The 25,818-nt window shown below is 39.6% G+C and overlaps 1 protein-coding gene across 3 annotated transcripts in view; it reads left to right on the forward strand.

The window, feature by feature from the left end:
* The window catches only part of LOC111865634 (DNA topoisomerase 2), a 73,117-nt gene that overhangs the window by 16,687 nt on the left and 30,612 nt on the right, over positions 1-25,818 (forward strand). For all 3 annotated transcript variants that reach the window (XM_023853814.2, XM_023853816.2, XM_023853815.2), the window contains 9 exons: positions 3,582-3,794; positions 6,735-6,908; positions 11,415-11,654; positions 14,543-14,648; positions 15,796-15,986; positions 17,433-17,775; positions 20,476-20,585; positions 20,708-20,938; positions 23,509-23,756. In XM_023853814.2, coding sequence (XP_023709582.1) covers positions 3,582-3,794; positions 6,735-6,908; positions 11,415-11,654; positions 14,543-14,648; positions 15,796-15,986; positions 17,433-17,775; positions 20,476-20,585; positions 20,708-20,938; positions 23,509-23,756 — 1,856 coding nt within the window. The remainder of the gene's footprint in view (positions 1-3,581; positions 3,795-6,734; positions 6,909-11,414; positions 11,655-14,542; positions 14,649-15,795; positions 15,987-17,432; positions 17,776-20,475; positions 20,586-20,707; positions 20,939-23,508; positions 23,757-25,818) is intronic.

Below are 25,818 nucleotides of genomic sequence, written 5' to 3' on the forward strand. Positions count from 1 at the left end.
CTTCAACTGTAACATTATTGTTGTTTCCATACCTTACGGTTCACTAGAGCACACAGTCTAGTGTTCTCTGTTACTAGACATTTCCTGGTAATGGCTTCAACAATGGCTATTCCTCTGCCTCTGGCTCAAGTCCTCTCTTCTCAGACTCCCATACAGAACTCACCAGGTCTAACCCTGTCCCTTGATTATAACATATTGGTGTAGACCACATAGAAAACACAGCTGTTCTATTGTTGCATTCATGTCTTTTGCTGTGGGAGTGTGTTACTGAGCCTTTTCCCAGAAATGGCCCTGGTATGTCTGCCTGTCTCACAGTCATTGCATAGCAACAGTTCTGCATGCTACAGCATTGTGTTTGTGTCTTTTGCTGCGGGAATGTGTTTATCGAGCTGTTGCCCGGAAACGGCCCTGATATATCTGCCCATCTGATGGTTGTTGCATAGCAATGGTTCTGTATGCTACAATATTAAGATAACTTGGTTATCTTGCTGCTACTGTGATGAATTGTTTTCAGCAGACCACTTTTTTCATTTGGCACGAGAGTATCACAGTGACCATTATCAGGCTTACCATGAATTGAGAGAGATGTCTATTTCAGTCACAGTTTTACCATGTATTAACAGTTGTGGTTGAGTGATTGTGCCTTTTTGGCTTCCAGATACAAAATAGTGAGAGACTTCATTAATGTTAGTGGTAATTATTTCCGCATTACTACCATCTATTCTGTTTTTCCACATGTACGTGGTGTAATCTTTCTCTGAATGAATGTGTACCTGCATTTTTGTGCTGAATGATGTCAAATATTTTCTGAGCCACTGCATTTTTTCTCTTAAGGCATCATACTGATGTCCCTGTTCTTATAGTGAATGAAGGCTTCAAAATAAATGGTTCTCATCTCTAGCCATAGTTCCCACAGATAACCTTTTCACTGACCTACTTTTGTATACACTGCATTATGGTTTCACTGAATATGCATGATATTATTATTATTATTAGAGGGGGTGGGTTTCCCCGTGCACTTAGACCAGTTGTTTTTCCATTGTGCGTCCCCCTTTAATTTCTACTGTTGCCATACCCTACCGGTACTGGTGCGTGCTATCAGCCCCGTTCAGCCAACAAGGTCGGCCCTCGGTACCTGATATTTCCCCAATCTACCAGAGGCATTGGAAACTACTTGGGTGGGAAATGTGTTGCCTAATTTTGCTCAGAGGTCTCCTAGAGACATGAGGATCTTTTACGTGCCATAAATCTTATGACACGGGACCCATGGCTTAAAGTCCCTCCCGGAGGACTTGTTCCCTGAATTTTTCTGCCCCTAAAAATTCCACGACCTCCGCCAGGTTTGAACCCACGTATCTTGAGTCATGAGGTGGGAACGTTACCCCTAGACTACGGAGGCCGCTAATATGCATGATCTCAGCAATGGAAGTTTGTTTTTGGAAATGTATTGTCCCCTGGCAGTCAGTTCTTTAATTTAATGCACAGCTTTGTGTTATTCTGAACACTCTCAAATGCAGCTTACAGGCTGGACCCTCAAAATAAACAATTCCAATCTCTAGCTATGGTGTCCACAGATGACCCCTTCTACTGTTCTACTCTTATATACATTAAAACTATGATTTCACTGAATGTGCTGTGCCGTTCATGGATGGTCAGATTGGGCTACCCCATCTGTTTGCAGACTACGCTGTTGATAGCTGAGCTTCCTGTATGCAATACATTGGGGTGGGGAGAGGGGCATAAGATCCTGTTACTTCTTATGTATTAAGGCATAACTGCAACCACAAATTACTTATTGTAAAAATGTATCAGTCCTTTGTTTGTTTCTGCCTGCATTAGACATTGAGACACCATTTCATGTGCTCATTTACAGCAGTGAATTGAATTGGTCAAATATAGATTTGAAGAGCATGATTTTTTATGGGGGAAAAATTATACAAACCAATTAAAGGAAGGTTTCACGATAACGATCTAGACAGTGCTGTGCTGGCCAGTGAGAAACTTTGAAGCTGGAGCCAGATTAGAACATTTGCCTTGCAAATCTCTGACACGCTCACATGTGATGTGGGTGAATGAGCATAAGATGTGACCTCCTTGTGTATGGCCTTTGAAGTGTAGATGCAAGGAACTTGTCCTTTAATTATATGTAGTATTGACTTTCCTGTAATACATGGGAACACATTCATGCTTTTAAGCATTGATGCAACTAATGGCAAACTTCTGTATCTAGTGTCAGACTTTTTCTTGGACATGTGCAAGAATGACCCTTTCAGCATGAGTTGAGAATTTGGAAACATTTTGAGAAACAAGACAATAAGAAATATGTCTTAGCTGTAATCAGAATTTGTAACATTAGCCAGTTTTACATATTGCAGTTGTAGCCATATACTTTTGTGATGTGTTGCATTTAACCACATGTTGAGTTGAAGCTGTCTGCAGCTGCCTTGGTGAAGGGTAAAGTTGTACACAGCTGCACACTGGTGAATCACCTGTTAGTGATTCTGTAGCAGTTGTTCATTATGTTGCCTCACCTTGATAGTTGTTTGGGCACCACCCCAGTTGGGGAACTTGAGACTATCACCAGGGCTGTTAAGTGGGCCTGTTTCAACAAAGATGGTCAACAAAACTGCAACAGCTTTATAAAAAAAAAACACACACACACACACACTTTATTTATTGAATTGTAACTACATTTTTTGTTACACTTGAATATAAGACTGTATACAGTTCGTTGTCCCCCTTTTGTGAAGACAGAACGTGCATGAACACGTCTTCACTGCTCGGAAACTAGTCAGCGTCTCTTCTGGACAAAGAGCTTTACATATCGACATCCCAGCATCAGTATGATGTCATATTACAATTTCAGCAAGCTGATTGGCTCTTGGTGGGAAGTACCGCTGTAAACCCCCTAGCTACCTACTCCTTGGGCTTACATCACCCATCATAAGACAAAGAAAGAACTTAATCACGAGTTTCGTAAGAGTCACAAGACATTGGGTCATCCCTTTTCAATACATGGTTCACGGCAATTTCTAATGCATAGTAAAGTACGCAGTTCACCCAAACTTGTAATTTAAGTTCTGTTAAAATACAAAAGTTACATAAAATGAAGGTATGCATAAATTAGGCGAAGTATATTACTAAAAAGGAGTAATCGGTTACACAGTAAAGTGGGCTGTTTATCTGTTTTGTAGTATCACATCTTATTTCACTGAAAATTACTTACAGACAAAGTTTATTTCTAGATCCATGGCCCTTTTCACATGAGCGGAAAGGTGGTGAGACATATTTGGTTGATGAGTTTATTCATGTTAGCATTTGCTAACCATTACGATTCTGATGGATCAGGTAGTTTGCATGCTGCTGCATGAAGCAAAAGCAGTTGTCTGGAAAACCTGGAACTCTGAGTGCAAAAATCAGCATTCAAATTAAGATTCTCTCTCTGTCTGTATTTGATCCAAAGAAATTTGAAATTCACACATCTATTGATTGAGCGGATGATTTCTTACAGGTTTGAAGGAATAATGTCTTTAACCTGTGTTGTGGTTCACTCTATAATAATTTTTATTTCATTACTGTAGGTTTGGGGCAGTAACATGTCCAAAACTTCCGAGCCTAGAATTAAAGATCACACAGGAGAGGATTTCACAAAAATTACCTTCTCACCAGACTTGTCAAAGTTCAGAATGGAGACCTTGGATAAAGACATTGTAGCTCTGATGTCCAAAAGAGCTTTTGATGTGGCAGCTTCAACACGTGGAGTGAAGGTGTATCTGAACGGGAAGAGACTACCGGTAGGTTTTTGTTGTAACTTGAATCATAAGGCTGGATTTCATCTTGTACTCACAGTGACTATGTTAGTAAGCTCAGGCTTTCGTATGTATACTGTGTCTGTCTTCACTGAGATCGCAGAAAGATGTCCCATGGATCGTCTCCCTCAAGCTGTAATGCTCCCTTCTCCATTGCACTTCTCCGCATTCCCCTCCAGTTTAGCCATTCTGTCTCCATGAATATATATGGTGATAGCCAGTGTTAGAGGTAACCCACCTTTGGGCTAGTCGATATAACCAAGAGAGGACTGGAGACAAATACAGCAGTTAGCAGTAAGTGGGAAGCCTGAAGCACTCTGATGTCTACCATCAATTTGACTTCACAGCCCAAGTGAATAATTTAGATTCTGATTCAATGATGTCACAGCTGTCAAAAGTAGCTAGTGACATATGTGCTTTAAAGAATGCAGTCTTGATGCTGCTGTTGTGTGCTGCTGCTTTCTCCTGTGTCTCAGTAATGCATTGTCAGGAAAATTTTTTCTCTCTCCAATAGTGTGAATGTTTTCAAGCTGTTTCGTTCTACTATCAGTTGGTTGGTTGCAATATTTCTAATTGTGTATGTAAAAAGAAACAATTTTAAAATGGTGGGAGACTAATTGTAGAACTGTACGTACCTTTCGTGACCTAAATTGGAAATACAGGACTTGAATTGCTGAATTTTGTTCTGACTGAAACATAAGGAATCTGATATATGTTGCCATCAGTCTGAGAATTAGTAGAGTTACCTTATGCAGTGTGATGCTCAGAATCTGTGCATGAAGTACCATTTAAAGATGAAATGAAGAATGCTGGAATAAGAAATTTGCCAAATATTGCATGTCTCTTAGTGTAAAAACATTCAGTTGGTTGTGTGCAGCAACTATCATACTAGGAGAGTTTGGAAAATAATGAGATTGGCAACACTGCTCATCATTAGTGGCCTTGATCAAGATCATGAATGCTCTTTATTGCTTTGTCATGTTTTGTTAGCTGTTAGTGCAAATGTTGTCATTTTCTGTGGTGTCTCTGTATTCTTATTAGCTCTCATAAGAAACTTCTTTTGCAATGGCAGAGCAGAACAGTATGTGATGTGTTTTGAGGCAGAGTTGTATGATAAAATTTTGTGTGAAGCGCAGGAGAGTTATGAATAGACATTAGAGATGTTATGGAATGTGTGTGGAACAGAAGCAGCAATCCAAGCTACAGTAGTTTGATGTTGGTGCAGAAACACAAGGGTGTTTGAGAACACAAGAAGTGAAGATCAAGCATTGCTGTCATAGATGTGAATATTCATAGAGCTGAAGATTAGCCGAAGGAGAATAGGATATTGTCTGGTAGTTTAAATGTGGCATTGGAAAGAGTTCACAATAATGTTACAGTAGAACTGGGCATTAGTCAAGTATATGCAAGATGAGTTCCTCATGATCTCAGTGATGACCATAAAAGAAAGTGTGTGTGAAGTCTGCAAACGTGCTGTCACTCTTGTTGAACCAAATCATGATTCCTTACTGTCCATAATCACCTGTGCTGAGTGTTGGATGAGACAGTATGACCCAGAATCGAAACAGCAGTCAGGTGTATAAAACGCAAAGTTTCACCTTCACCAGAGAAATTTTACATAGCACCGTCATGAGGAAAAGTATTGCTGGTACTGTTTTTTGACCAAAAATGCATTGTTCTTCAGAACCTTCTGTCCCAGAAGCAGACTGTGAATGCTATTTATTATGTAGGTATGCTTAAAACTCATTTAAGGAACATTGTTATGAAAAGTGGACCAGAGTTCCACATGAAATGGCGATTCCTGCTTCAAGAGAATGCATAGCCACATACTGCACATGTGAATATCGTGGTGCTAGCAGACCTTTAGTATGCCCTCCCTACAGTCCAGACCTTGTCCCATGTGATTTTTGTGAATTTGCAATGCTTGGAATATGAGCTGTGATAAATTAAGCACTCGCACTGAAATGAAACAAGCCGCCACTGGTACACTATGCAAGATGTCTGTAAATGACCTGATGTTTGTGTTTGAGAATTGGGTGGGCTGCTACAAAAAATATATGGCATGTGAAGGACTGTATGTAAAAAAAGAAACATTGTCAAGGTTGCAGGAATGCTTGGGGATAGTCTCATTACTTTTGAAACTCCCTGTATAAATAGTGCATTTAAATGCAGTAGTCTTCTTTCAGAAAACTTAAGAGTCTCCATGTTATATGAAATTTAATTTTCCTTTTGGACAGGCACTAGAAGATTTCAGTCCCATGAAACCTATGCATGAGTGCCCCCCCCCCCACACACACACACACACACACACACACGCATGAACGGGCACCCATGAAAGGAGCATAATATGGTAATGTGCCATCAATTGGTTTCTTTATGTAAATAATTTCTTTTGTTTGTTATCAGATTAAAGAATTTTTATTCAGAGCACTGGCAAAATAAACTATTTTTCATCCAGTATTCAAGCAACCAGTTGTTATGCAGCCAACAGAAAGTTCAGAGAAAAATATACAGATTTTGTTAAATACTTCAAAGAAACAAAGTTGTGATGCACATATGTTTGCCTGTCACATGATACTTTTCCCAGCCACCATGAGCAGTGCTTCCTATCACCCTCCCTCATTCAGGTGCCTTTACTGTAGAGGCTAGCTGAATTTGTGATTGTGTTACAGTATATCTGAAATGTTTTACAGATCAGTGTGCCCTTTTGCCTAGGAAGGCTGTCACGCAAGAACTGAAGTCAAGCTGTTTCTTTACTTTGCGTTGGGTTTCTGTAAGAGTTTTTTTTTTTGGTGCATCTGGCTCTCTCGTATAGCCAGAACACTTCATTGCCCATACATGTTGGATAGCTGGAATTTTACAGTATTGAGAAACCAAAGTGATAATTCATGAGATTAAATGTATGTGTCCCATTTACTTTTTTAGGTGAAGTCTTTTAAGGATTATGTAGAATTGTACCTGAAAGGGAAGGAAGATGATCAGGGAAATCCACTGAAGTGCGTGTATGAAAATGTGAATCCAAGATGGGAAGTTGCAGTGTCCTTGTCAGAGAAAGGATTTCAACAAGTGTCTTTTGTGAACAGTATTGCCACCACAAAGGTAAGGCGATTGTAATATTACTCGTTGTAATGAATTTAGTATTAGTTACAGTTGAAGTACACTTTGCCTCCAGTGTCATGAACTTATACAGTAAACGTTTTAATATACTGCGGCATGTAGACCTTTTGCTAGGCAACGACTGTGGAATAAGCATCTATACAACAGCCATTCTAAGTAATGGCCCCGAACAAGAAAATACAGCAATACATTTAAGAGATGTTTTCTGTGTAGTCCATACCGAGATATTATAAGCAGGGCCAGTTGGTATTTGTAGTTAGTTATAGAACTGATGGGGCTCAGTTGTTGTGAGCTTTTGCTGTTAGAAGCTGGTAGCTGAGGCTGGAGAAAGTTTGGGAACCCAGAGGGAGGGGATGGCCCGCCATTGGAGGCCGCAACCAAGCAACAGCAGTGAAGATGTGACTGTGGATACTTATGTGTGTGTGAGTGGGTGTGCATGTGTTGATTGTGCCGTGCATGCTCACATATTGCCTCTGTCGCATAATTGCCACACCTGATAGACGGAGAGGAAATAAGAGATGATATTCTGTCCCATAAAATTGCTTTTCCTTAGTCTGACAGGATGATTGCCACTGTTTACACTTAATTTTTTATGCCACAAAATTTCAACTCCTTTCTATTTATGTGGTGGTTATCATCATTTACATCGTGGTATCTTGCTTCAGCCATCCTTAACACTTTGCGGACCAGCGATTTAAATATTTAAATCACCATGGGGACTGGCATTTTTATACCTACTACTGTAACTTGTGCACTGTTCACTTTAAAAATTAATATAAAATCTCCTAATTAATTTTATGAACCAAAACTTTTGGAGAACACTTACCAATGCTGACAGAAGTGCTTGAGAGTTTGATATTTCAGGAAACATTCCCCTTTGTGAAGTGGCATTACACAGAACTTGCAATGTAGACATATTCCTTTTTTTTTGTGAACTGTGCAAACACGGCATTGCCTAGAAGGATGCTTCCCCTTGCAATGTCCACTCTTCACAATTTTCGCAAGGGTATGATTCCGCATATCACCTGATAGTTGCCCTGGGGGGTCCACATGAGGCCTGCGTCGGGTGGGAGTTGATAGGGCCGGTCGCACTAAGTCTCTGTCTGACTCTGGGTCTGTAGCCCAGGCCTTTGCCACATTCATCAGAAATGCTTTGTATTTCAATTTCGAATCAGGGTTTAGATTTTTGTAAACCAAAAATGAATTGAAAATTGCACAATTTATAAGCCACAAGGCAACTTTCACTTTTATCTGTGGCCACAATTCTTTGTTGACCCCTGTAAATACCACTGTCTGAGTCACTAATCACTACTCCTCCACAAGGCTCATCAGATAGATCCATAAAAAAGTCCGCTTGCTTTCAACCACTTTTGTCCTTGAAACATATTCCCCTCTACTAAATTCCTGCCTGGTACATAAACAGCTGGAAGGGGCAAAGTTTATTTTCTTTTGGAGTAGGGACCCTAGCCAGCCAGGTCAAGTTACTGAATACCTAGCATACATTCCGAAGATTTATTATGCAGTATTCATTGCAGTTGCATAGCGCCAGAGCAAGGTATAGTGTGTTACAACCTAATGAGTCCTAAAATCATGATATCATGCGACCGGTCCGTCACATTCAAAAGCGAAAAGAATGATATCATGCATCTGGTCCGCAAAATGTTAATAGTGTACTGATGAATGTAGTTAATCTTGTGCTAAAAATAGTTTTGCCAAACTTAGTATTTAAAACTGTTTGGACTGTTGGAATTACCATTATTATTGTCTTGTTCACAACTGCAGTCTCCTTCAACATCTGTTCCCCAGGCCAGAGAATGATTGTCTGCTTTTGTAATGATCAGAGTTGCCTGGAAAGTGAACTTATTGCATCTGCAAACAACATGCTTAAATTTATGGGATTTGAGGTTCTCACAGTGGTGGTAATGAAGAGTTGTGTTTTGCCATGTAGTCCAATGAAAGTCAGCCAACATTTCTGAGGAACATCAGTTGGCTTTTATTGGACGGTGGTCTTATAGTCCAGAATGTAGAACTCTTCAACATGCTTAAATTGTTCGAGCACCATTTTCATGCTTTTCTTCATTATTACATATTTTAACAGTTCTCTTTGTTGTGGTCCTCACTATGTGACATTGTCCTTGTCTCCTCCTTAATGACTGCAAGGAGGATGGAATATGTTCATATGCAGGTGTCAAGTTTTGCGAACACCCAGTTAGTCTAAGTATGTTTTACAAGTACTGACCAGAACTACTCGTATTTGTAATTAAAAATAATTTTGTTTTTTTGGCATAAAAATTGATAGCTGTATGGTAAAAGCATGTTGAGTGCAGATAAGAATTTTTTACCATTTTTTTTAATAATTCTTCGTGTAATCTGAAAATTTTTGTATAGTTTATCGCCCCCAGACCCTTAATTGTCTAAGGAATGGCCATTGTGATACACTGAGGAAATTTTCCTGTTTCATGGTATCATGTTTTCATGCTATATACATTTCAGTTTTCTTGTCCAACAGCATATGCCGTAAGTTGGTTAGGAAAGTTTGAAAGCTGGAAATGCTGAAGGAAGAGAAAGCAAGTGAAAAAAGATTGGAGAAAAGATAATGAAAGAATCTTAGTGATACAAGAATAATGTTGGGCTCAGCTATAGTGAAAGCTTGAAAATGAATTATCATTTGTGTGTTTACCATAATATGTTCTTACATGTTTGATATTTTGTGTAAAATTGTGTGTTTACTTGGATCTGTTGCTGAGCCTTATCTAAATGTGTTGGTGCTTTGGCATAAGGTCAGCTTTGCCCTTCACATCTTCAACTTTACTGTAGGACAGTGTTAGGCCTGCTTCTGTGACTGTGAACAAGAGTTACTACCCACTTTTGTTCGCTCCTTTTTACTTGGTGTTCAAATTTTCAGCAGTAATATAATATACATATTAATATTATTATAATAATTATTAATATTAATTATAATATACATATAATATTGTATATAATAACAGTGAATGTAAGCAGAAAATTACAATAAAAGTAGTGTGACATGATGCCTGAAAGGCAGAATATTGATGCCATTGCTGGCCACTGGCTTGGTAAACGCCTTCCCACGGCACCAGATACAAATGCAGCATTAGAAGAACTGCTGGATGCATTGTTTTCTGTGTGATCCATGCCAAGGATATGAGGACCAGCAGGACAAGTTAGTTGTGAGACAGTTGCTGGTTATTAAGGATGTGAGCATGGAAGCAGAGGGATATCCATTGTTAGATGCTGTTACCAGGCAATGACTAATGAAGATGTAGAAGACTATATGTGCTGTAGTTACAGTGATCTTTAGCATGTGTAAATCAGTGAGCATGTTGTACTTACTTGTAGTTAAGGGTCATAAGCCTTCAGTAAATCCATTTGCCAATCCAGATGTCATGTCTGGTCACTGACTCGTGACAGTGACTTCTAGTCAAGTTACATTTGCCTCAATATCTGATGAAACAAGAATTGTCAGAAATTCTGTTATTGGCTGTTGTGTGAAATTGGGTGTTGCAATGCGGCCTTCTTAAATAAAATTATTATTATAATTCCCATGCAGAATAGTATATGAAATATAGATAGGAAATTCAGTTTGAGCAGTTTGGAGGTGTAAGCTTTTGTTTTAATTTCAAATAAAGTGTTGCACTGTCTGTGCTTTCAGAAAGGAAAACCACAAATATCATCAGTCAAAGACCAGAGAGTGGGTTGTCACTCCAAAATATGTGAACTTGCGAGATTTGAATTTTTCACTTTGGGGAATGTGAACTTCACATTTCCAAAGAATTTCATCATATATGCTTAGATTATGATCTTGTTCTTCATTCCTGGGATAGTGTAGCAACTGGCTATGGGCTGAACGAGCGAGGGGTTTGGAGTTCGAGTCCCGGTAGGGTCAAGAATTTTCTCTGCTCCATGTCATCCAGACCAGCTCTGGGGCCCACCCAGCCTCCTACCCAGTGGGTACTGGGGGCTCTTTCTCTGGAGGCAAGTGGCCGCGGTGTGAAGCTGACCACTCACCTCGAAATTGTACCAAGGTCAAAATGATGGCTCTATACATTCATTCCCCATATGCCTTCATGGCATAGTGCTTAATTAGTTAAGCACAGGGAGGGACAGCTTTACCTTCTTTTATTATTCCTTTAATGGGTATATACGAGTAAAAGTTTACCAAGTTTTCACACTTCATTTATAACTGCATAGAATCAAAAATTATTTTCTTTTGTATTTGCTTGCTTTGAAATTTTGACTTTCAGCTGAAGTCTCTAAATTACTGGGGTTTTGGACTTTTTCGATCGTCTGGAATTCTAGGTAATAGAGGACACGATGTTTTGGAAGCAGATCCAGTTTCCGAAATGTCGTGTCCTCTATTACCTAGAATTCCGGACGATGGAAGAAGTCGAAAACCCCAGTAATTCTGTGTGTCATCCACCATTGTCAAGGCATCGTTCAGGCAGCTGATTGTGTTTTTCCTTCCAGGGTGGGCGTCATGTGGATCATATTGCAGAACATATAGTCAAACAGCTGATAGAAACATTGAAGAAGAAGAACAAGGGAGGCCTACAGATTAAACCCCATCAAGTAAAGACTCATCTTTGGGTGTTTGTTAATTGTTTGATTGTGAATCCTACATTTGATTCACAGACAAAAGAAACTATGACACTTCAAGCAAAGAACTTTGGATCAAAATGTAATCTGTCAGATAAATTTATTACCAATGTAAGTATATATATATTACATCATTTTTGTAAATAAATTTTATGTTGGTCAGCCAGAAGGCCACATTTACTTTAATGTTGAAATTTATATTTAATGCATCCATTTATTCAATACAACAAATGTGATAGTGTACCAACATATGTAACAGGCTCTGCAAGGCATGGGGGCCTGATGATGAATGCTTGGTAGGCAGAGCATATTCTGTTTAGTTTGGCTTCCAGTGTTACAGCGGACTGACACAATTGGTAAACAATTACAAGAAATTGTGACTGGTGGACTCCCTCCTTTCCATCAGAACGTGTGGTCATGTGACAGTTTGCCATTCTTAAATCATGAAGTATTAAATAAGGAGAGAATAAATGCCTTGAAGTCCAAACTGCTAACCAGCTTTAGCATATTGAGTGTCAGAATGTCAGTGTCATTATAGTGGACGTATTCACAGGATATACTGGTCATTTCTAAAGGGTTTGTAATTGTACGTTGGATAGCAATGCGTGCGAACATTTCTCCTTGAAACTATGTTTATGTCACATAGTTGGTCACTATATTTGTAGGTGGTATGTAAATGAGTGTTTCCTTGGCCTTGACCATGTTTCACTCTTTATTCCCCTTCCTTATTCTTTGTTGTTTCAATAAGCACCGCTCAAGAGAGTGTCTGCTCACATCTTGGAGTGTCACGTGTCACGGCAAGAAGGTACTGAGTGGTGATCGTATGATGGAACTGTTGTTGAATGAAGATTCTGAAGACGATTTAATTCCAGAATCCAATTCTAGTAAATTAAGTGACAGTGAAAGCCTGAGTCTCAAGAAATTGCCTTGATAATTGACATTGCAAATGAGGCCACACCTGAAACAACACCAAACTACTGCTCACCATTTACAGCAAACGCATGCCTGAATACCAACATTCAGAACGCTTATTTTATGTCTTTTGTGAATTTATTACAGATAATTTCCTTGAGTATGTTTGTGACCAAACTGACCAGTATGCTAGCCAAGTGATTAGGGCTGCACTATGCCCTTTCACAAAACATTCACAATTTCAGGCATGGACTTCAATAACAGTATCAGAACTGAATTTGTGGGGGGGGGGGTTGATGTTTGTGACAGGGATAACAATCAAACCCAGTCTCAAACTCTGTTGGTTCAAAGATCCTGTTTTTGAAACTCCAGTGTTTTCAAAATCAGTGACCTGGAACCACTTTGAAAGTATTTTGTCATTTCTCCACTTCAGTGACAGCAGAGAGTATGACACCAATACAGACAGACTTTATAAAATAGGGCTAGTATTTGAGAGACCAAGTGACAAATATATTCACTGGTATATATCCCCAAGCAGTTTAGCTCTTGATGAAGGGATGTTGACCTAGAGAAGCTGATTGTGATTCGTAGTGCACAATCCATCCACAGTTACAGAGTATGGCGTTATGGTGTGAATGATATGCTAGTCAGTGTCAGGGTATATTTGTAAACTGATGATATATGTCAATGGTATGGCACTTCAGGACACAGTTTTTGAACTTCTGAACCCCTACCTATGACGGGTATGCAGTGTATAGGGACAGTTATTACAGTAGTATCTGCATGGCAAAACAGTTGTGTGAACAAAGCACAGGTGTCTGTGGAACAAACAAACTCCGTGATTTTAGTCCGCAAGCGAACTATACCGACCAAGTGACTGCCCCTTTTTGGCAACAATCAGACAGAAAGTGGGGGGGGGGGTATGACGTGGCCTCAGAGATCACCAGAAGACTCTCAAGGAAGGTGATATGACATTTCAGAGTGACAAGGAAGTGCTGCTTTTGTCATGGAAGAACAAAAAAGTGATAACTGTGGTATCTACCATGCATTCTGCAGAAATGGTTGAAGTGTTGAACATATTTGGCAGGACGTGGATGAAACCAGACTGTGTGGCTGATTGTAATACATTCATGCAGGAGGTGAGGAAAACTGATAAGTGGCCAAAGAAAGAGGTTTTCTGTCTTCCCCACTGTGCATTGTTTAATTCCTTCCAAGCATTTGTAAAGCCCAATCAAGCGGTAAGGATGGGATGTCTGGACTTTGTGAAAATTTTGTTCCGTACCTAACATCTGGGAAGTGAAAAGGAATTATCCAATGTTCCTCCATTACCTGCAAGCATGGAACCAGCTTCTGCTGCATCATCAGCCTCCAGATGTTTTGCTCTCACAAAAGGTCCTCCATTTCGGTTACATGGCGAGACAAAGGACTGTGTTTGCTAAAATTTCCAGCAGTTAGGAGTGACTGTAGTCTGATAAGAAGACGTACAATGTGTTTACAAATAAAAAGTAGTGTAATGAGGTAGTATTGTTGAAAATATGGAGTTCCTCTACGTCCTAGGAAATGTGATACCAGGTAGCACACTTTCAGTCTACTAAATGTGTAAAAAGTTTAAGATTCCCGTATATCATGGTGTGCGAATAGTGTTTCCTGATTTTGCTGGATAATGAATGCACTAAAAGTACCCTGACATATAAAAGCCCTGGGCTGGTTAATTAAATTGCCCACTGAGAGGATGGCAGCGAATGCGTTAATGTTTCTGGGTTTATGGACTTTGTCAGTCGTCTAGTGTTCTGAACAGAACATCTCAAAACTGAATTTATTTCTGTCCTTAGGAGGAAAGATTGCAGGGGAGTCCATTAGAGAGGGAGTTGATCTCATTTACTAGATGTGAAGTTGTCCCATATCAGTTCAGTCCATGTCGTAACCTTACAGCCTATTTATGCAGGCAGTATTATTATCTTCTCATCTTTGATCTCCAAAATCACTTAATGATGTATTTGCAGCCATAAATTTTTATACACTGACCAAATTATAGTTACATATTGTTATAGTTTATAGTTACATCTTCATTCGTTTGAACTTTTCAGGTTACAAAATCTAGCATTGTAGAAGCCGTGTTGACATGGGCTAAATCCAAAGCAGAGAAAGACCTTCAGAAGCAGTGCAGTAGCAAGAAGCAGAACAAATTGAAAGGTTGTAAGCATATATTTAAACTACTCTTATGTGCTCTTATTGCTGTTCTGAGGATGTTGAAAGGTTGGTTGGTTTCCAATGGCTGCATTTGGGATCATTTGACCCATTTTGCTTCATGCTTCCCAATAGAGAGCACTCAAGTTCTTGCTTTGTTGCATCTTGAAGAAGTTTGCACTTTTCTTTTGGGAAGCTTTGCCAGGTTTGGTGCTCATTTTGCACTACCCAGGGGACACGTATGACTTAGAGAATGTCACGGATGCGAGCAACTTTGTCCCCCCGATGTTGAAAGGTTTCCTCCTACATTAACTTCAACTAGAGCATGTAAAGTAAAGAAAAACTGACTGTTCTGATACTATACTAAAGTCATAAACTGCACTGTATTTTAATGTTCAGGTGTCGATACATAATTGATTTTCTTCACAATAAATACAGAATGTTACTGTTTTCTCTTTCCAGTTTTGACAGTTTGTTTACACCTTCCATTGGTGTTGCACAGCTTTCCTTCGTACTTTATTGCTCCTTTACATTTCATTTAGATCACATTTTCTCTATGGTTGCTTCAGTTCTGTCCTCTTTTCCACTTGTATGATTGTTGATTCTTGAAGAGACAACCACGTATTAAACTTCTATACAAATGTTTGTTGTTATAATGAATACATGGATGAATATCAGTCTTTTGGGACATTGTTAGTCATTCTGTAGCAGCTCTTTGGATGATGGAAGATTCCTCCGCTTCTTATACTGTCTTCTCGGTGTGCCTGTGTCTGGCTGTATCTTCCTGGCCTCTGTTTATCCATACTATATTGCTAAAGACTGACCGAAGAGAGGTCACTGGTTTCTGCAGTTTGGTTACTGTGTTGTACCGATCTGTTTCACAGATATCTGATTATTGCTGTGAATATTTCGTAGCTACGTTTGCAACTATTGTGCTGGAGGTATGTTGTCATTACTGTGCGCATTGGTTCATTGTGAGAGGTTTCCTCACACTATATTATATATTATCTGTGAAATGTAGACACCACTTCCTAGGAAAAGGAAGTACGTAATAGTGTTTGCTCTTTGTGTAATGTTTTATTCATTGAAGGAGGATATGCCCCTAAGCTCATTTATAAATATTATGCTGTAACTGATATGCACATATTTACAGGAGTTCCAAAGCTGGAAGATGCAAATGATGCGGGTTCTAGGAATTCATTGGACTGTACACTAATTCTCACTGAAGGAGACTCAGCCAAAACACTGGTTGTGTCTGGTCTTGGTGTCGTTGGCAGAGACAAATATGGAGTGTTCCCACTTCGTGGTAAATTGCTGAATGTCAGGGAGGCAACACATAAGCAGGTAATTGTTTGAGATTGTAGTTGCATGAATGAGTAGCAAGGTCCATCAAGGGCAGCAAGTTTAGTGTGAGAGTATAAGTGATTGCCTTTACATGTTTTGGCCACTAATGGCCATCAGCCAGCACTACAATGAAATTTCAAATGTGTGATGAACCATTGTACCATTTGTACCATTAAAAATCAACAGCAGACTAAAATGTTGTTATAATTAAAATAAATAATTATGTTTGTTAAAAGTATTTAGCATATGTTAAAATTAATTGAAGGTCTTCATTTAATTACTTGAATGTTTTACTCTAGTCTCGATTTCTGATGGTGATCTCTTTATGGTAAACTAAGTTCATCAGGCATGTAAACTGTGTCTTTGTAGTGCTGGTTGTGCCTTCTGATAATGGCCATTAAAAGTTAAAGTTGCCCATTGCTTAACTAACTGGGCACTGTGCCATGAAGATGCATGAAGGAATGGACATGAAGAGGATAGTGCAATCAGTATAGCATCTGGCTGTGGGCTGAATGGCTGAGGGGTCAGAGTTCATATTCTGGTATGGGGCAAGATTGCGATGTTTACCAGACAAATGACTAAGTCTTTGGGTGCAGAGTCCATGAGAAGGTAACAGCAGTTGTTCATCTTCTCAAGAGTTCCTCATCTTTCGTGGAACCCATAGATGCATTGCTTTGTTTAGAAGTCTTTGCCACTGGACTATATCCTCAGCCAGATTAATCCAGTTCATACCTTCGTACCTCATTTCTTGGAGATCCATCTTAATGTTATTCTTATATTTATGTGTGGGTCTCATGAGTATAGTCTTCCATATAATTTCTCAAAACAATTTTATATGAAATTAGAGGTTTTAACAGTGGTGAAAACTAAGGCGGGGTGTTGTCTTCTGCATTATGTTACTGTGTAGTTTCATAGGTGGTTACCGTTTCATGTGAACCTGTTACCTTAAGCCTTGCGGCGGAAGTGAACCTGAAAATGGAAGCAGCAGATTTCTCTGAAACATAGTAACAACCTGTGAACCTATGTGTTTTCATAACACAGACCACAATTTTAAAACTCTGTATGAAGTTCTCAACTCCCATCCATTTTACATGCTCTGCTTACCTCTTCATCAATTTTCTTGCCCTCATAACTTTTGGTGAAGAGTATGCAGCATGGATTTCTTCACTGTGCAGTCGTTTCCATCCAGTTATGTCTCTTAGATGCTTTCAGCTTTCTTCCCTTAGGGTAAGAGACCAAATTTCTGATCAGAATTTGGAATAGACTTTAATTTTTGCAGAGATTTAGTCACTTCAAGCTTTTGTTTGTTTGAAATAAGAGTAGAGTTACTACAAATTGAAAGCCAATGGTTTCATTTTAAAATCATCAGAAATGTTTAATTTGTTATGACAGAATCTTTGCTTTGTAAGTAATGAATGTTTCAGGTAAGTGCTTTCTTTGTTTCAGATCAAGGAAAATCAAGAAATCGGTAATGTTATAAAGATCCTTGGTCTGCAGTACAAAATGAAATATGAATCCATAGATGATCTGAAAACCCTAAGGTATGGAAAGCTTATGATCATGACAGATCAAGATCAGGATGGGTCTCATATAAAAGGTCTGCTGATCAACTTCATTCATCACAACTGGCCATCGCTGTTGAAATTGCCATTTCTTGAGGAGTTTATTACTCCCATCGTGAAAGCAACAAAAGGCTCAACAGAACTCTCATTTTACTCACTCCCAGAATTTGAAGAGTGGAAGGCCTCAACGAACAACTGGCACACATACAAGATAAAGTACTACAAAGGTAATATAATTTTCATATACACGTGAAGTTTAATTTTCAGATCTGATGTCACTGAAGCTTTATTTTCTTAATTTCTTTTTACAGTTTATAGTTATCTCTGTGGTACTATATATTCATGACTATAAAATGAGGCTGTTATATTTTAATCTTTCACTCAGAAACATAGTGTTTTGTCACACACTTGAATTTTTAAAAAAATATGTATTGAAAGGGATGGAGTATAATGACATCTGGGAAATTTGGTATTTGGCACCTGTTTTGTATCTTGTCATGTCATGTCAGATGGATCAGAAAGAGTTAAAGTATTTATGATAATTTTACCTATGAAAAGTTTAATAAATTGTGTATGTATTTTATTCTGAGCAAGCAAAGAAACAGTTATTGTTCCTTAAAATTGGCCACTGCTAAGCTGGTTTGTGTGCAAGCTCATCATAAAAATGATTACTATGGAAAATGGATGTTACTATTTTTGTGGAAAATGGATATTATTATTTATGCAGACATTAGCAACAATCTGGAAACTGCATTCTGGGAAGAACATATGCACTTAACTTTCAGTGCCTTCAACTGTGAGAACAGCAGATGCAGGTGATAACTGTGGAGCTCCCTGGTTATATGTGAAACATTTCCATTAACATTCCAGGCAAACATGATCTTGATAAGCATGGTTTACATATTGTCACATTATTGTAGTGTGACTGTAAATGGGTTTGGATTGGTAATTGGATTTATTGCACATTATACAACTCATTACCACACTTCACAAATCACTATAGGACACACTCAGTTTCCTTAGTCTGTTACGGTCTTCAATAGCTATTGCTTGGCAGCAGATGTGCCCTTTCCTCATGGTTCCCGAACAGTCCCTGGCCTCAGCTTCCAGCTTCTCACAGCAACAGCTGACAATAACTGAACCCCATCAGTTAAGTAACTCACTCACCCTTCACTCACTGACTGATTAACGCCTAACTTGTCCTGCTTATAACATCTCAGCATGGACCTCATAGAGAACGTTATGCCCATATTGCAGTGTAGTTGTTGTGTTCATGGAAACACGCTTGTTTGCAGAGCCTTTACTTAGCAGTGGCTGTTGTGTAGATGCTTATTTCGCAGTCATTGCCTCACAATGGATCTGTGTGACACAATATGGAAGATCTGTTGCCATACAGAATTTGAGAGCCGTAGAGCTGGGATGGATCAGCCACTGCAGTGACTGGCTGTTTGCCGAATGATGGGTGGGGTTTACATTTTTCTCTTTGCTATATCCATACTGGGAGCCAGGATAGCTTAGTTGGTATGGTGAAGGTCTGGATGGCTGTGGTTCGATTCTTGGCAAAGCAAGAGATTTTTCTCTTTTGCACAGCAATCAGACAAGCTGCAGGCCCCACCCAGCCTCCTATCCAAGGGGTGCCAGGGATAAGGCAGCCAGGATGTGAGGCTGAACACTCACTTCCATCTAGTGCCAAGGTCAAGAATGGTGGGGCTATACCTCCACTCTAAATGTCTTCATGGTGTGGCGCTTAATTTGTTTTACCTTACCATATCTGTTCTGTTTGTGGTACTCATCCTGCATAATATTGAGTGGTCATTGAGGAATGATTTGCCAGGGCATGTCAGCATGTCAGTACCAAGCTCAAGAAGCTTCCTGTTCACCTATATATTTTGTGGTGTGGTGCATGTTAAAAGCATAGGAACACTTTTTCTTTTTACCTTTAAATGAAGTGGTGGTAGCAGTACCTGCAACCTACAGGTTTAAGTTGTAAGTCTGATTTGCTAGACTTCTTTCATGTGCAGACTGATGCTGTGATATTTTGCTGGGTGGGTATTACCACAATTTCATTTGAATTATTTTCATGAAGACTAACAAGTTATTAAATTATTTGAGTAGAACAGAAATTATGATTCATAAACATCTAACATGAATGATATTAATGGTAATCAAATTATGAATTTTTTCATTGAAAATTATAGGCAGTGACAAAAATTTTGAATTCTGGAACCACTCTTGCGACCACAGTTGTCTTGTAAGTCAGAGAATATTTGGCATGTCCACTGAAAGCAAGATTAATTCAACTAGAAGAGATGTCTGTTAAGAGGTTGTGGCACAATAAACAGTAACAGCAATGGAACACATCATGCTACACAAAGCAACCAATTCGAGTACCGCTGGGGTCTGTGCTGACAGCTGTCATGCAACAGTAGGGGAATTGTGGGAAGCAGCATTCTCTTTGGGTCTGGTCAGAGGTTGTATCTGGAGACTTGAAAACACAGCTAAGTTAGTCCCACTCGAGATTCGTCAGTCTGCGGTTAGCAGTTGGGAGATAGACCAATTGGAGTTTGTTGCAGACAGTCACGCCTGATGAAAGTTTGGCAGGTGGAGGAGCTGCAGTTGTTTATGTCCTTGTGTAGCAACGCTGAGTTGGTTGCAAGATGGATGCCAGCCTTGAAAGGTATGAGCACAGAAGGAGAGGAATGCCTGCCATTGGAGGCCACTGCCAAGTGACAGGACTGAGGACACTAGCCTGTGTGTGATAGTAATATGTGAAGGGTAATCAGCTGTAGAAATATTCAGTAAATCCAGTTATCAATCTAAAACCCGTGTGTGGTCAACGTGTGACAATATCTTTGTAATAAGGAATAATGAGCTTCATGTGAAATCTTATTTCTGCACATGATGGCTGTAAATTTTTTGTTGAACAGGTTTGGGAACCTCCACTTCTAAAGAGGCAAAAGAATATTTTTCTGATATGCAGCGACATCGAATTAAGTTTAAGTATGGAGGTCCAAACGACGATCATTGCATCAATATGGTATGTAATTTGGAAATGAGTTTGTATATGCTGGTATACAAAAAAGTTTTCTTTCATATATTTTATTTGGTTTTGAATCTGTGTTATATGTGAAAGTTGTGTTCTTAATGTTTGCTTTTCAGGCTTTCAGTAAGAAATGCGCAGAGCAACGAAAAGAGTGGCTTACAAGTTGGATGGAAGACACCAAACGTAGACGTGAATTAGGCCTTCCAGAGCAGTACTTGTATGAGAAGGACACAAAGTCAGTTAACTATTCGGATTTTGTCAACAAGGAGCTGGTACTCTTCAGCAATTGTGACAATGAACGTTCCATACCAAGTTTGGTTGATGGTCTGAAACCAGGACAGAGAAAGGTGCAGTATAAATTATTATCAGGCATGAGTCTCAGGTTTTCAAGAATGAATTGAGACTTAATTTTAATGTTGATTTGGTGTCTCAGACATTAATAATTTTCACATAACTACATTTTCTGTGCACAATTGCACACAAGCTTCTGGATCAGTCAGAATTATAATGGTTGGTAGTTCTAGCACAATTCAACTTGTCAACAAAATTTCTTTCTAGCTCTTTCTTCCTCTGTACATGCTGAAAGTGGGTGTAGGCCCAGATTTTTTAATACAATAACTCATGAAAATAGTTCCCTGAAAGAGAGTCAGGTATCAAAAGAGGTGGGGGCATTGTGAAAATGCTCTGTCTTGATTCTCCACACGTTTTGTGCTGCACAGGGCATTCTTGCACGTGCCTAGTTACTGTTATTAGTCTTCACTCCACATATATAAAAAAGTCTGGGACTTTCCGTCTCCTTACCTTGTCATTATGTAGAAGTAGCTGCTGGCAGGACCACCAGATGGCTGTGATAGGTTTCAGGTAGCACTGCAGTCTCAGCCATTGCGCAAAACAAATTCGCACTGTTGATGGGATGCATATATTCAGTGAGACTCCTAAAGGGTTGGGTTGTCTCTGGAAATTAACCATATGTGGGAAGTATTTATTTTGGAGATTTTACCCATTTGTTGTGTTGAAGATCGTTCAGAATAACATGTGGCTTTGTATTAAGACAAAAGAAAGTTACAAAATGTACATGAATAGAACTAGAATATACTAGTATAATTGTGAAGTTGGTTGCTTGCTAGCTTGCTTTCTGATGGTGGTTTTTTTTACATTTACATCATTCGTGCTTCTGACTGCAACTGGTTGGTGTATTTGTAACTCATTTTCTATCTGACCACCACTTGGGTGAGTTACGACGATAGTGTCAGAATAATGGCTGCCAGTGAATTTTGTAAAATATCTGTTCTTAATTTGTATCTGAGGGCCAGATGGCTCAGCCACCCACTGTTACAGTTGGTCAAGTTGTGGCTTACAGAAATGTATCTCTTTGAGTATGTGCATTCTCAGCTTATCTCATGAGAAGGGACATATACCCATATTTCCAAAGCATTTTGATCTATTCAGAATACCAAACAATGGACAAAGCCCAGAAAGCCCAGTAATTCAAAATAGCATACTGTTGTGCTGTTTCTTCAAGGCTCCTAACTCTTGCCAATTTTTGTTAAAATCAGTTCACTTCTCCCCAGAGTGTTTTTCTCCCAGTAACTGCAATGAGGCACAGCTGCTTGTAGAGTTGTATTGTGGTGTCACCATCACTATCATCATTGGCAAAACAGCACTTTTTGAGCCATAGCATTAGAAGATTCTGCCAGATTTGATCCAGTTTTCACTTCTTTGGATTTCACAACAGTAATTTTTTCACAGGAAGGTTTTTAGTCTTACAGCCAACCTCCATCCTGGATGATTAGGTCTTTTCTCTATGTCCCCCAGTGACATGGTGGCCTAATTCTACCCCTGGACACCAGGTTCCTTTTTTGTCATATTCTGCAACTTGCAGGGAGGTATACAAACCCACCTCCACACTGGGAGTATTGTAGTGCCACTTTCTCATCCCTGCTTATTATACAGCAGTTTTAGCATGTAGTGCTTCAGTGTTAAGAATGTGAACTGGCACTAATAAAAGGCCACTGCAGGACATTACAAAGGTATTCATACTATACTGAGACTACCAAGCAGGTTGATCTAGAGTTATTTTCAGGAGGTGCTGGAATATTGGCTCTCCTGACACTTGTTTCCTTAGTCCCTCCACGAAAATACTGGGTTTGTGCCTTGATTAGACCACAGCTGCTTCCTTCTAAGTCATTTCCTGTTCATTTATCATCCTACCATCTGATACTCTACAGTCTTGACGCTGAAAGTGTCATTAAATAACCTATGGGAAGAAGAAAAATGTAGTAAGATGATGGAGTGAGTCCCAAGGATAGTGAAGATGACAGTGCTTGAGGTTTTTTTTTCGCATAGTGCGCGGTGGAGTCTAGCTGGGTCCACTCAGCACATTGGCCACTGATTGGCATATTTTACCTGCCCCGGGTGATTATGATGATGGAGAATTTGGTGGGATGAAGATTGGCAGGGGAAACCGAAGTACTTGGAGAAAACCTGCCCCAGCGCCACATTGTCAACCACAAATCCCACTTGACCAGACCCAGGCCACCGTGGTGGGAAACCAGCAACTAACTAACCATTTGGGCTATGGCGCGGCTGTGTTTGAGGCTTGCCACTCTCTGCTTGGTGTTCTCTTTCTGTCCAGCCTCCCCTTGGATATGTCAGCCAGTCCAGAATGCTTGTAGGATTATCATGCGATTGCCACGACCAATATTTGTGCGAACAGTGGATGATGAGGTGACAGGCGGCAAATATGATGAAGTATGCTGGAGGGGCTAGTGTGGGCAATATGGAATTTCTGTCTGTGGCCCTAGCGTGGTGCAGTTCTGTTTTAATGTCTATATATTTCTGGGTACTTAAAGGCTTTCTGTATGAGTGCATGTCATCACTCTGTTCATTGATACTAATATGATAAATAATTTTTCAGGTGCTCTTCACTTGTTTGAAGCGTGCTGACAAGCGTGAGATCAAGGTGGCTCAGCTTGCAGGTTCTGTTGCAGAACATTCATCATACCATCATGGTGAACAGTCACTCATGTCCACAATTGTCAACTTGGCCCAAAATTTTGTTGGTAGCAACAATATCAACCTCCTGCAGCCTATTGGCCAATTTGGTACTCGGCTTTCTGGTGGCAAGGATTCGGCAAGTCCTAGATACATCTTCACGTTGCTGAGGTAAGAAGGGCATGTCTTTGTTAATAATGAATATCCTTTTGAGTGTACATGTTTATGATCAGCAGTATACAGAATGGTGCAAGAGAATTATTTAAAAAGTTGAACGTCTCTGCAGATTCAGTGAAACTCTTATACTGTACACATGCATAAGATAGTGAAGCATGTGTGCAAACAGGTTTTTCAGTTCAATTTGTTTATTGCACACAAAAAAAGTTTTAATTTTAAATGTTAAAAAAGGCATAGTCCCCCCCCCCCATTTTCTCTTTCTATATTTTATTGGAATCCATATTGATCGTCCAGGTAATTTCTAACTTCAAGGTGCCAGTGTGGTGGAGCACCATCTTGGACAAATGTGAAATTGTCAGTGTTTCTTGTAGTTGAGGCACCAGCCACTCGTGTAGCATGTCTAGGTAGGTTATTCCATGCACTGTTTTTTTTTCCTGGAAAAAGAATGGTCCATGCACCCTCTTACGGGATACAGCACAAAAACATTCACTTTAGGTGAATCCCTCACATGCTCTACTACAGCTCTCGGGTTTTCAGTTCCCCACATACGAACGTTGTATTTGTCCGCTGTACCACTAATGTGGAATGTTGATTCATCACCGAAAACCAGCCAGTTAAAGAAATCGTTACTGCCTTCAGTCTGCTGCTGCATGTCCATACAGAATGAGTGATGGAGGATTTTGTCGTTTTCAGTGAGGTTCTTCAGTAATTGCAACTGTAAGGGAACATTCGTAAACATTTACACAAGATATTCCACACCGTCTTTTGTGGAACTTGGAGTTCTAAACTTGCACATGTTGTCGACTTTTTTGGGCTGCACGTGTAAGTTTCACCACGAGTCACCGTTTCCTTGGATACAGATGGTCTCCCAGGACTTTTCCCCTTGCACAGGCAACCAGTTTCCCAGTTTCATTAAATTTCTTGCTCCAGTCGTAGACTGATTGTCTTGTAGGTGGTTGTTTACCCTGCCGTGTTCTAAAACGATGCTGCACGACAGTAACAGAATTTGTTTTTGCAAGTACAATCATGCAAAAAGCCTTCTCCACCTGGTTAGTGGCCATAGTGCTCGACATACGTTAGGGGCGTTCATGTGATTCTGACGTCACGAAGACAAATGAAAAAGTGGAGGTTGAGAATTTAATTTATAAAGCATTTAAACTGTCTTATTTCTTTTAGGCTAACCCTGTATATTAGTACAAATATTGCCTCTTTGGACATCATCCTGTTTTTATTTTAAAATGTTTCAGAAACTGGACTTTGTCTCTGTCCTCAAGTAAAACCTACTCAGTTGGACCCAGTTGACACAGCTGTACTGTACTGTACTCTAAGTAACTTCATTCCAAACATGGTAACTTGATGGATTTAAATCGGGGAGTTTGGCGGCCATTCTGTTGATCTGTAGCATCACTGGCACTTTCAAAAGTTGGATTATATTGTAAAAGTATCCATTGTTAACACTCAGAATAGAAGATATTTTACTGTTTAATGAATCGACCAAACTGAATAAATCTGTATTTTATGGTATTTTCTGAGGAGCCAGGTTAGCTCAGCATACTGACTGGTGTATGGGCTGGACAGTCAAGGGTTCAGTGTCCAATTCCTGTACAGGGCAAGGATTATTCTCCATAGCCTCTAGACTGGCTCTGGGACACACCCACTGTCCTGTCCATTGGGTACTGGGAGGAAAGTGACCAGAGCATGAAACTGACCACTCACCTGTTTATAGTGCCGAGGTTAAGAGTATGTGGATCTACACATCCACTCCCATGTACGTCTTCATGGCATAGTGCTTAATTAATTAAGCACAGGGACAACTTTACCGTTTACATATATGACTTTCATCCAAGTTCATAGACCCTTTGGTTTTTTGTGCCACCCAGTATTAAAAATAGAGAATACTAATTGTGATGTATTTTTATTACAGTTATCACAGGTTAAGCTCTTCATCATTTGTGGTTACAAGCATTAAATGTGTTCCAGTTTTGAATTGGATATCCCTGTCATTACATCTTTCTGTTTATATTGATCTGTGAGGTCTGTTGTTCCTGGTTCTCAA

The sequence above is a fragment of the Cryptotermes secundus genome, unplaced genomic scaffold (assembly GCF_002891405.2).
Source record: "Cryptotermes secundus unplaced genomic scaffold, Csec_1.0 scaffold2482, whole genome shotgun sequence".
Lineage (NCBI taxonomy): Eukaryota > Metazoa > Arthropoda > Insecta > Blattodea > Kalotermitidae > Cryptotermes > Cryptotermes secundus.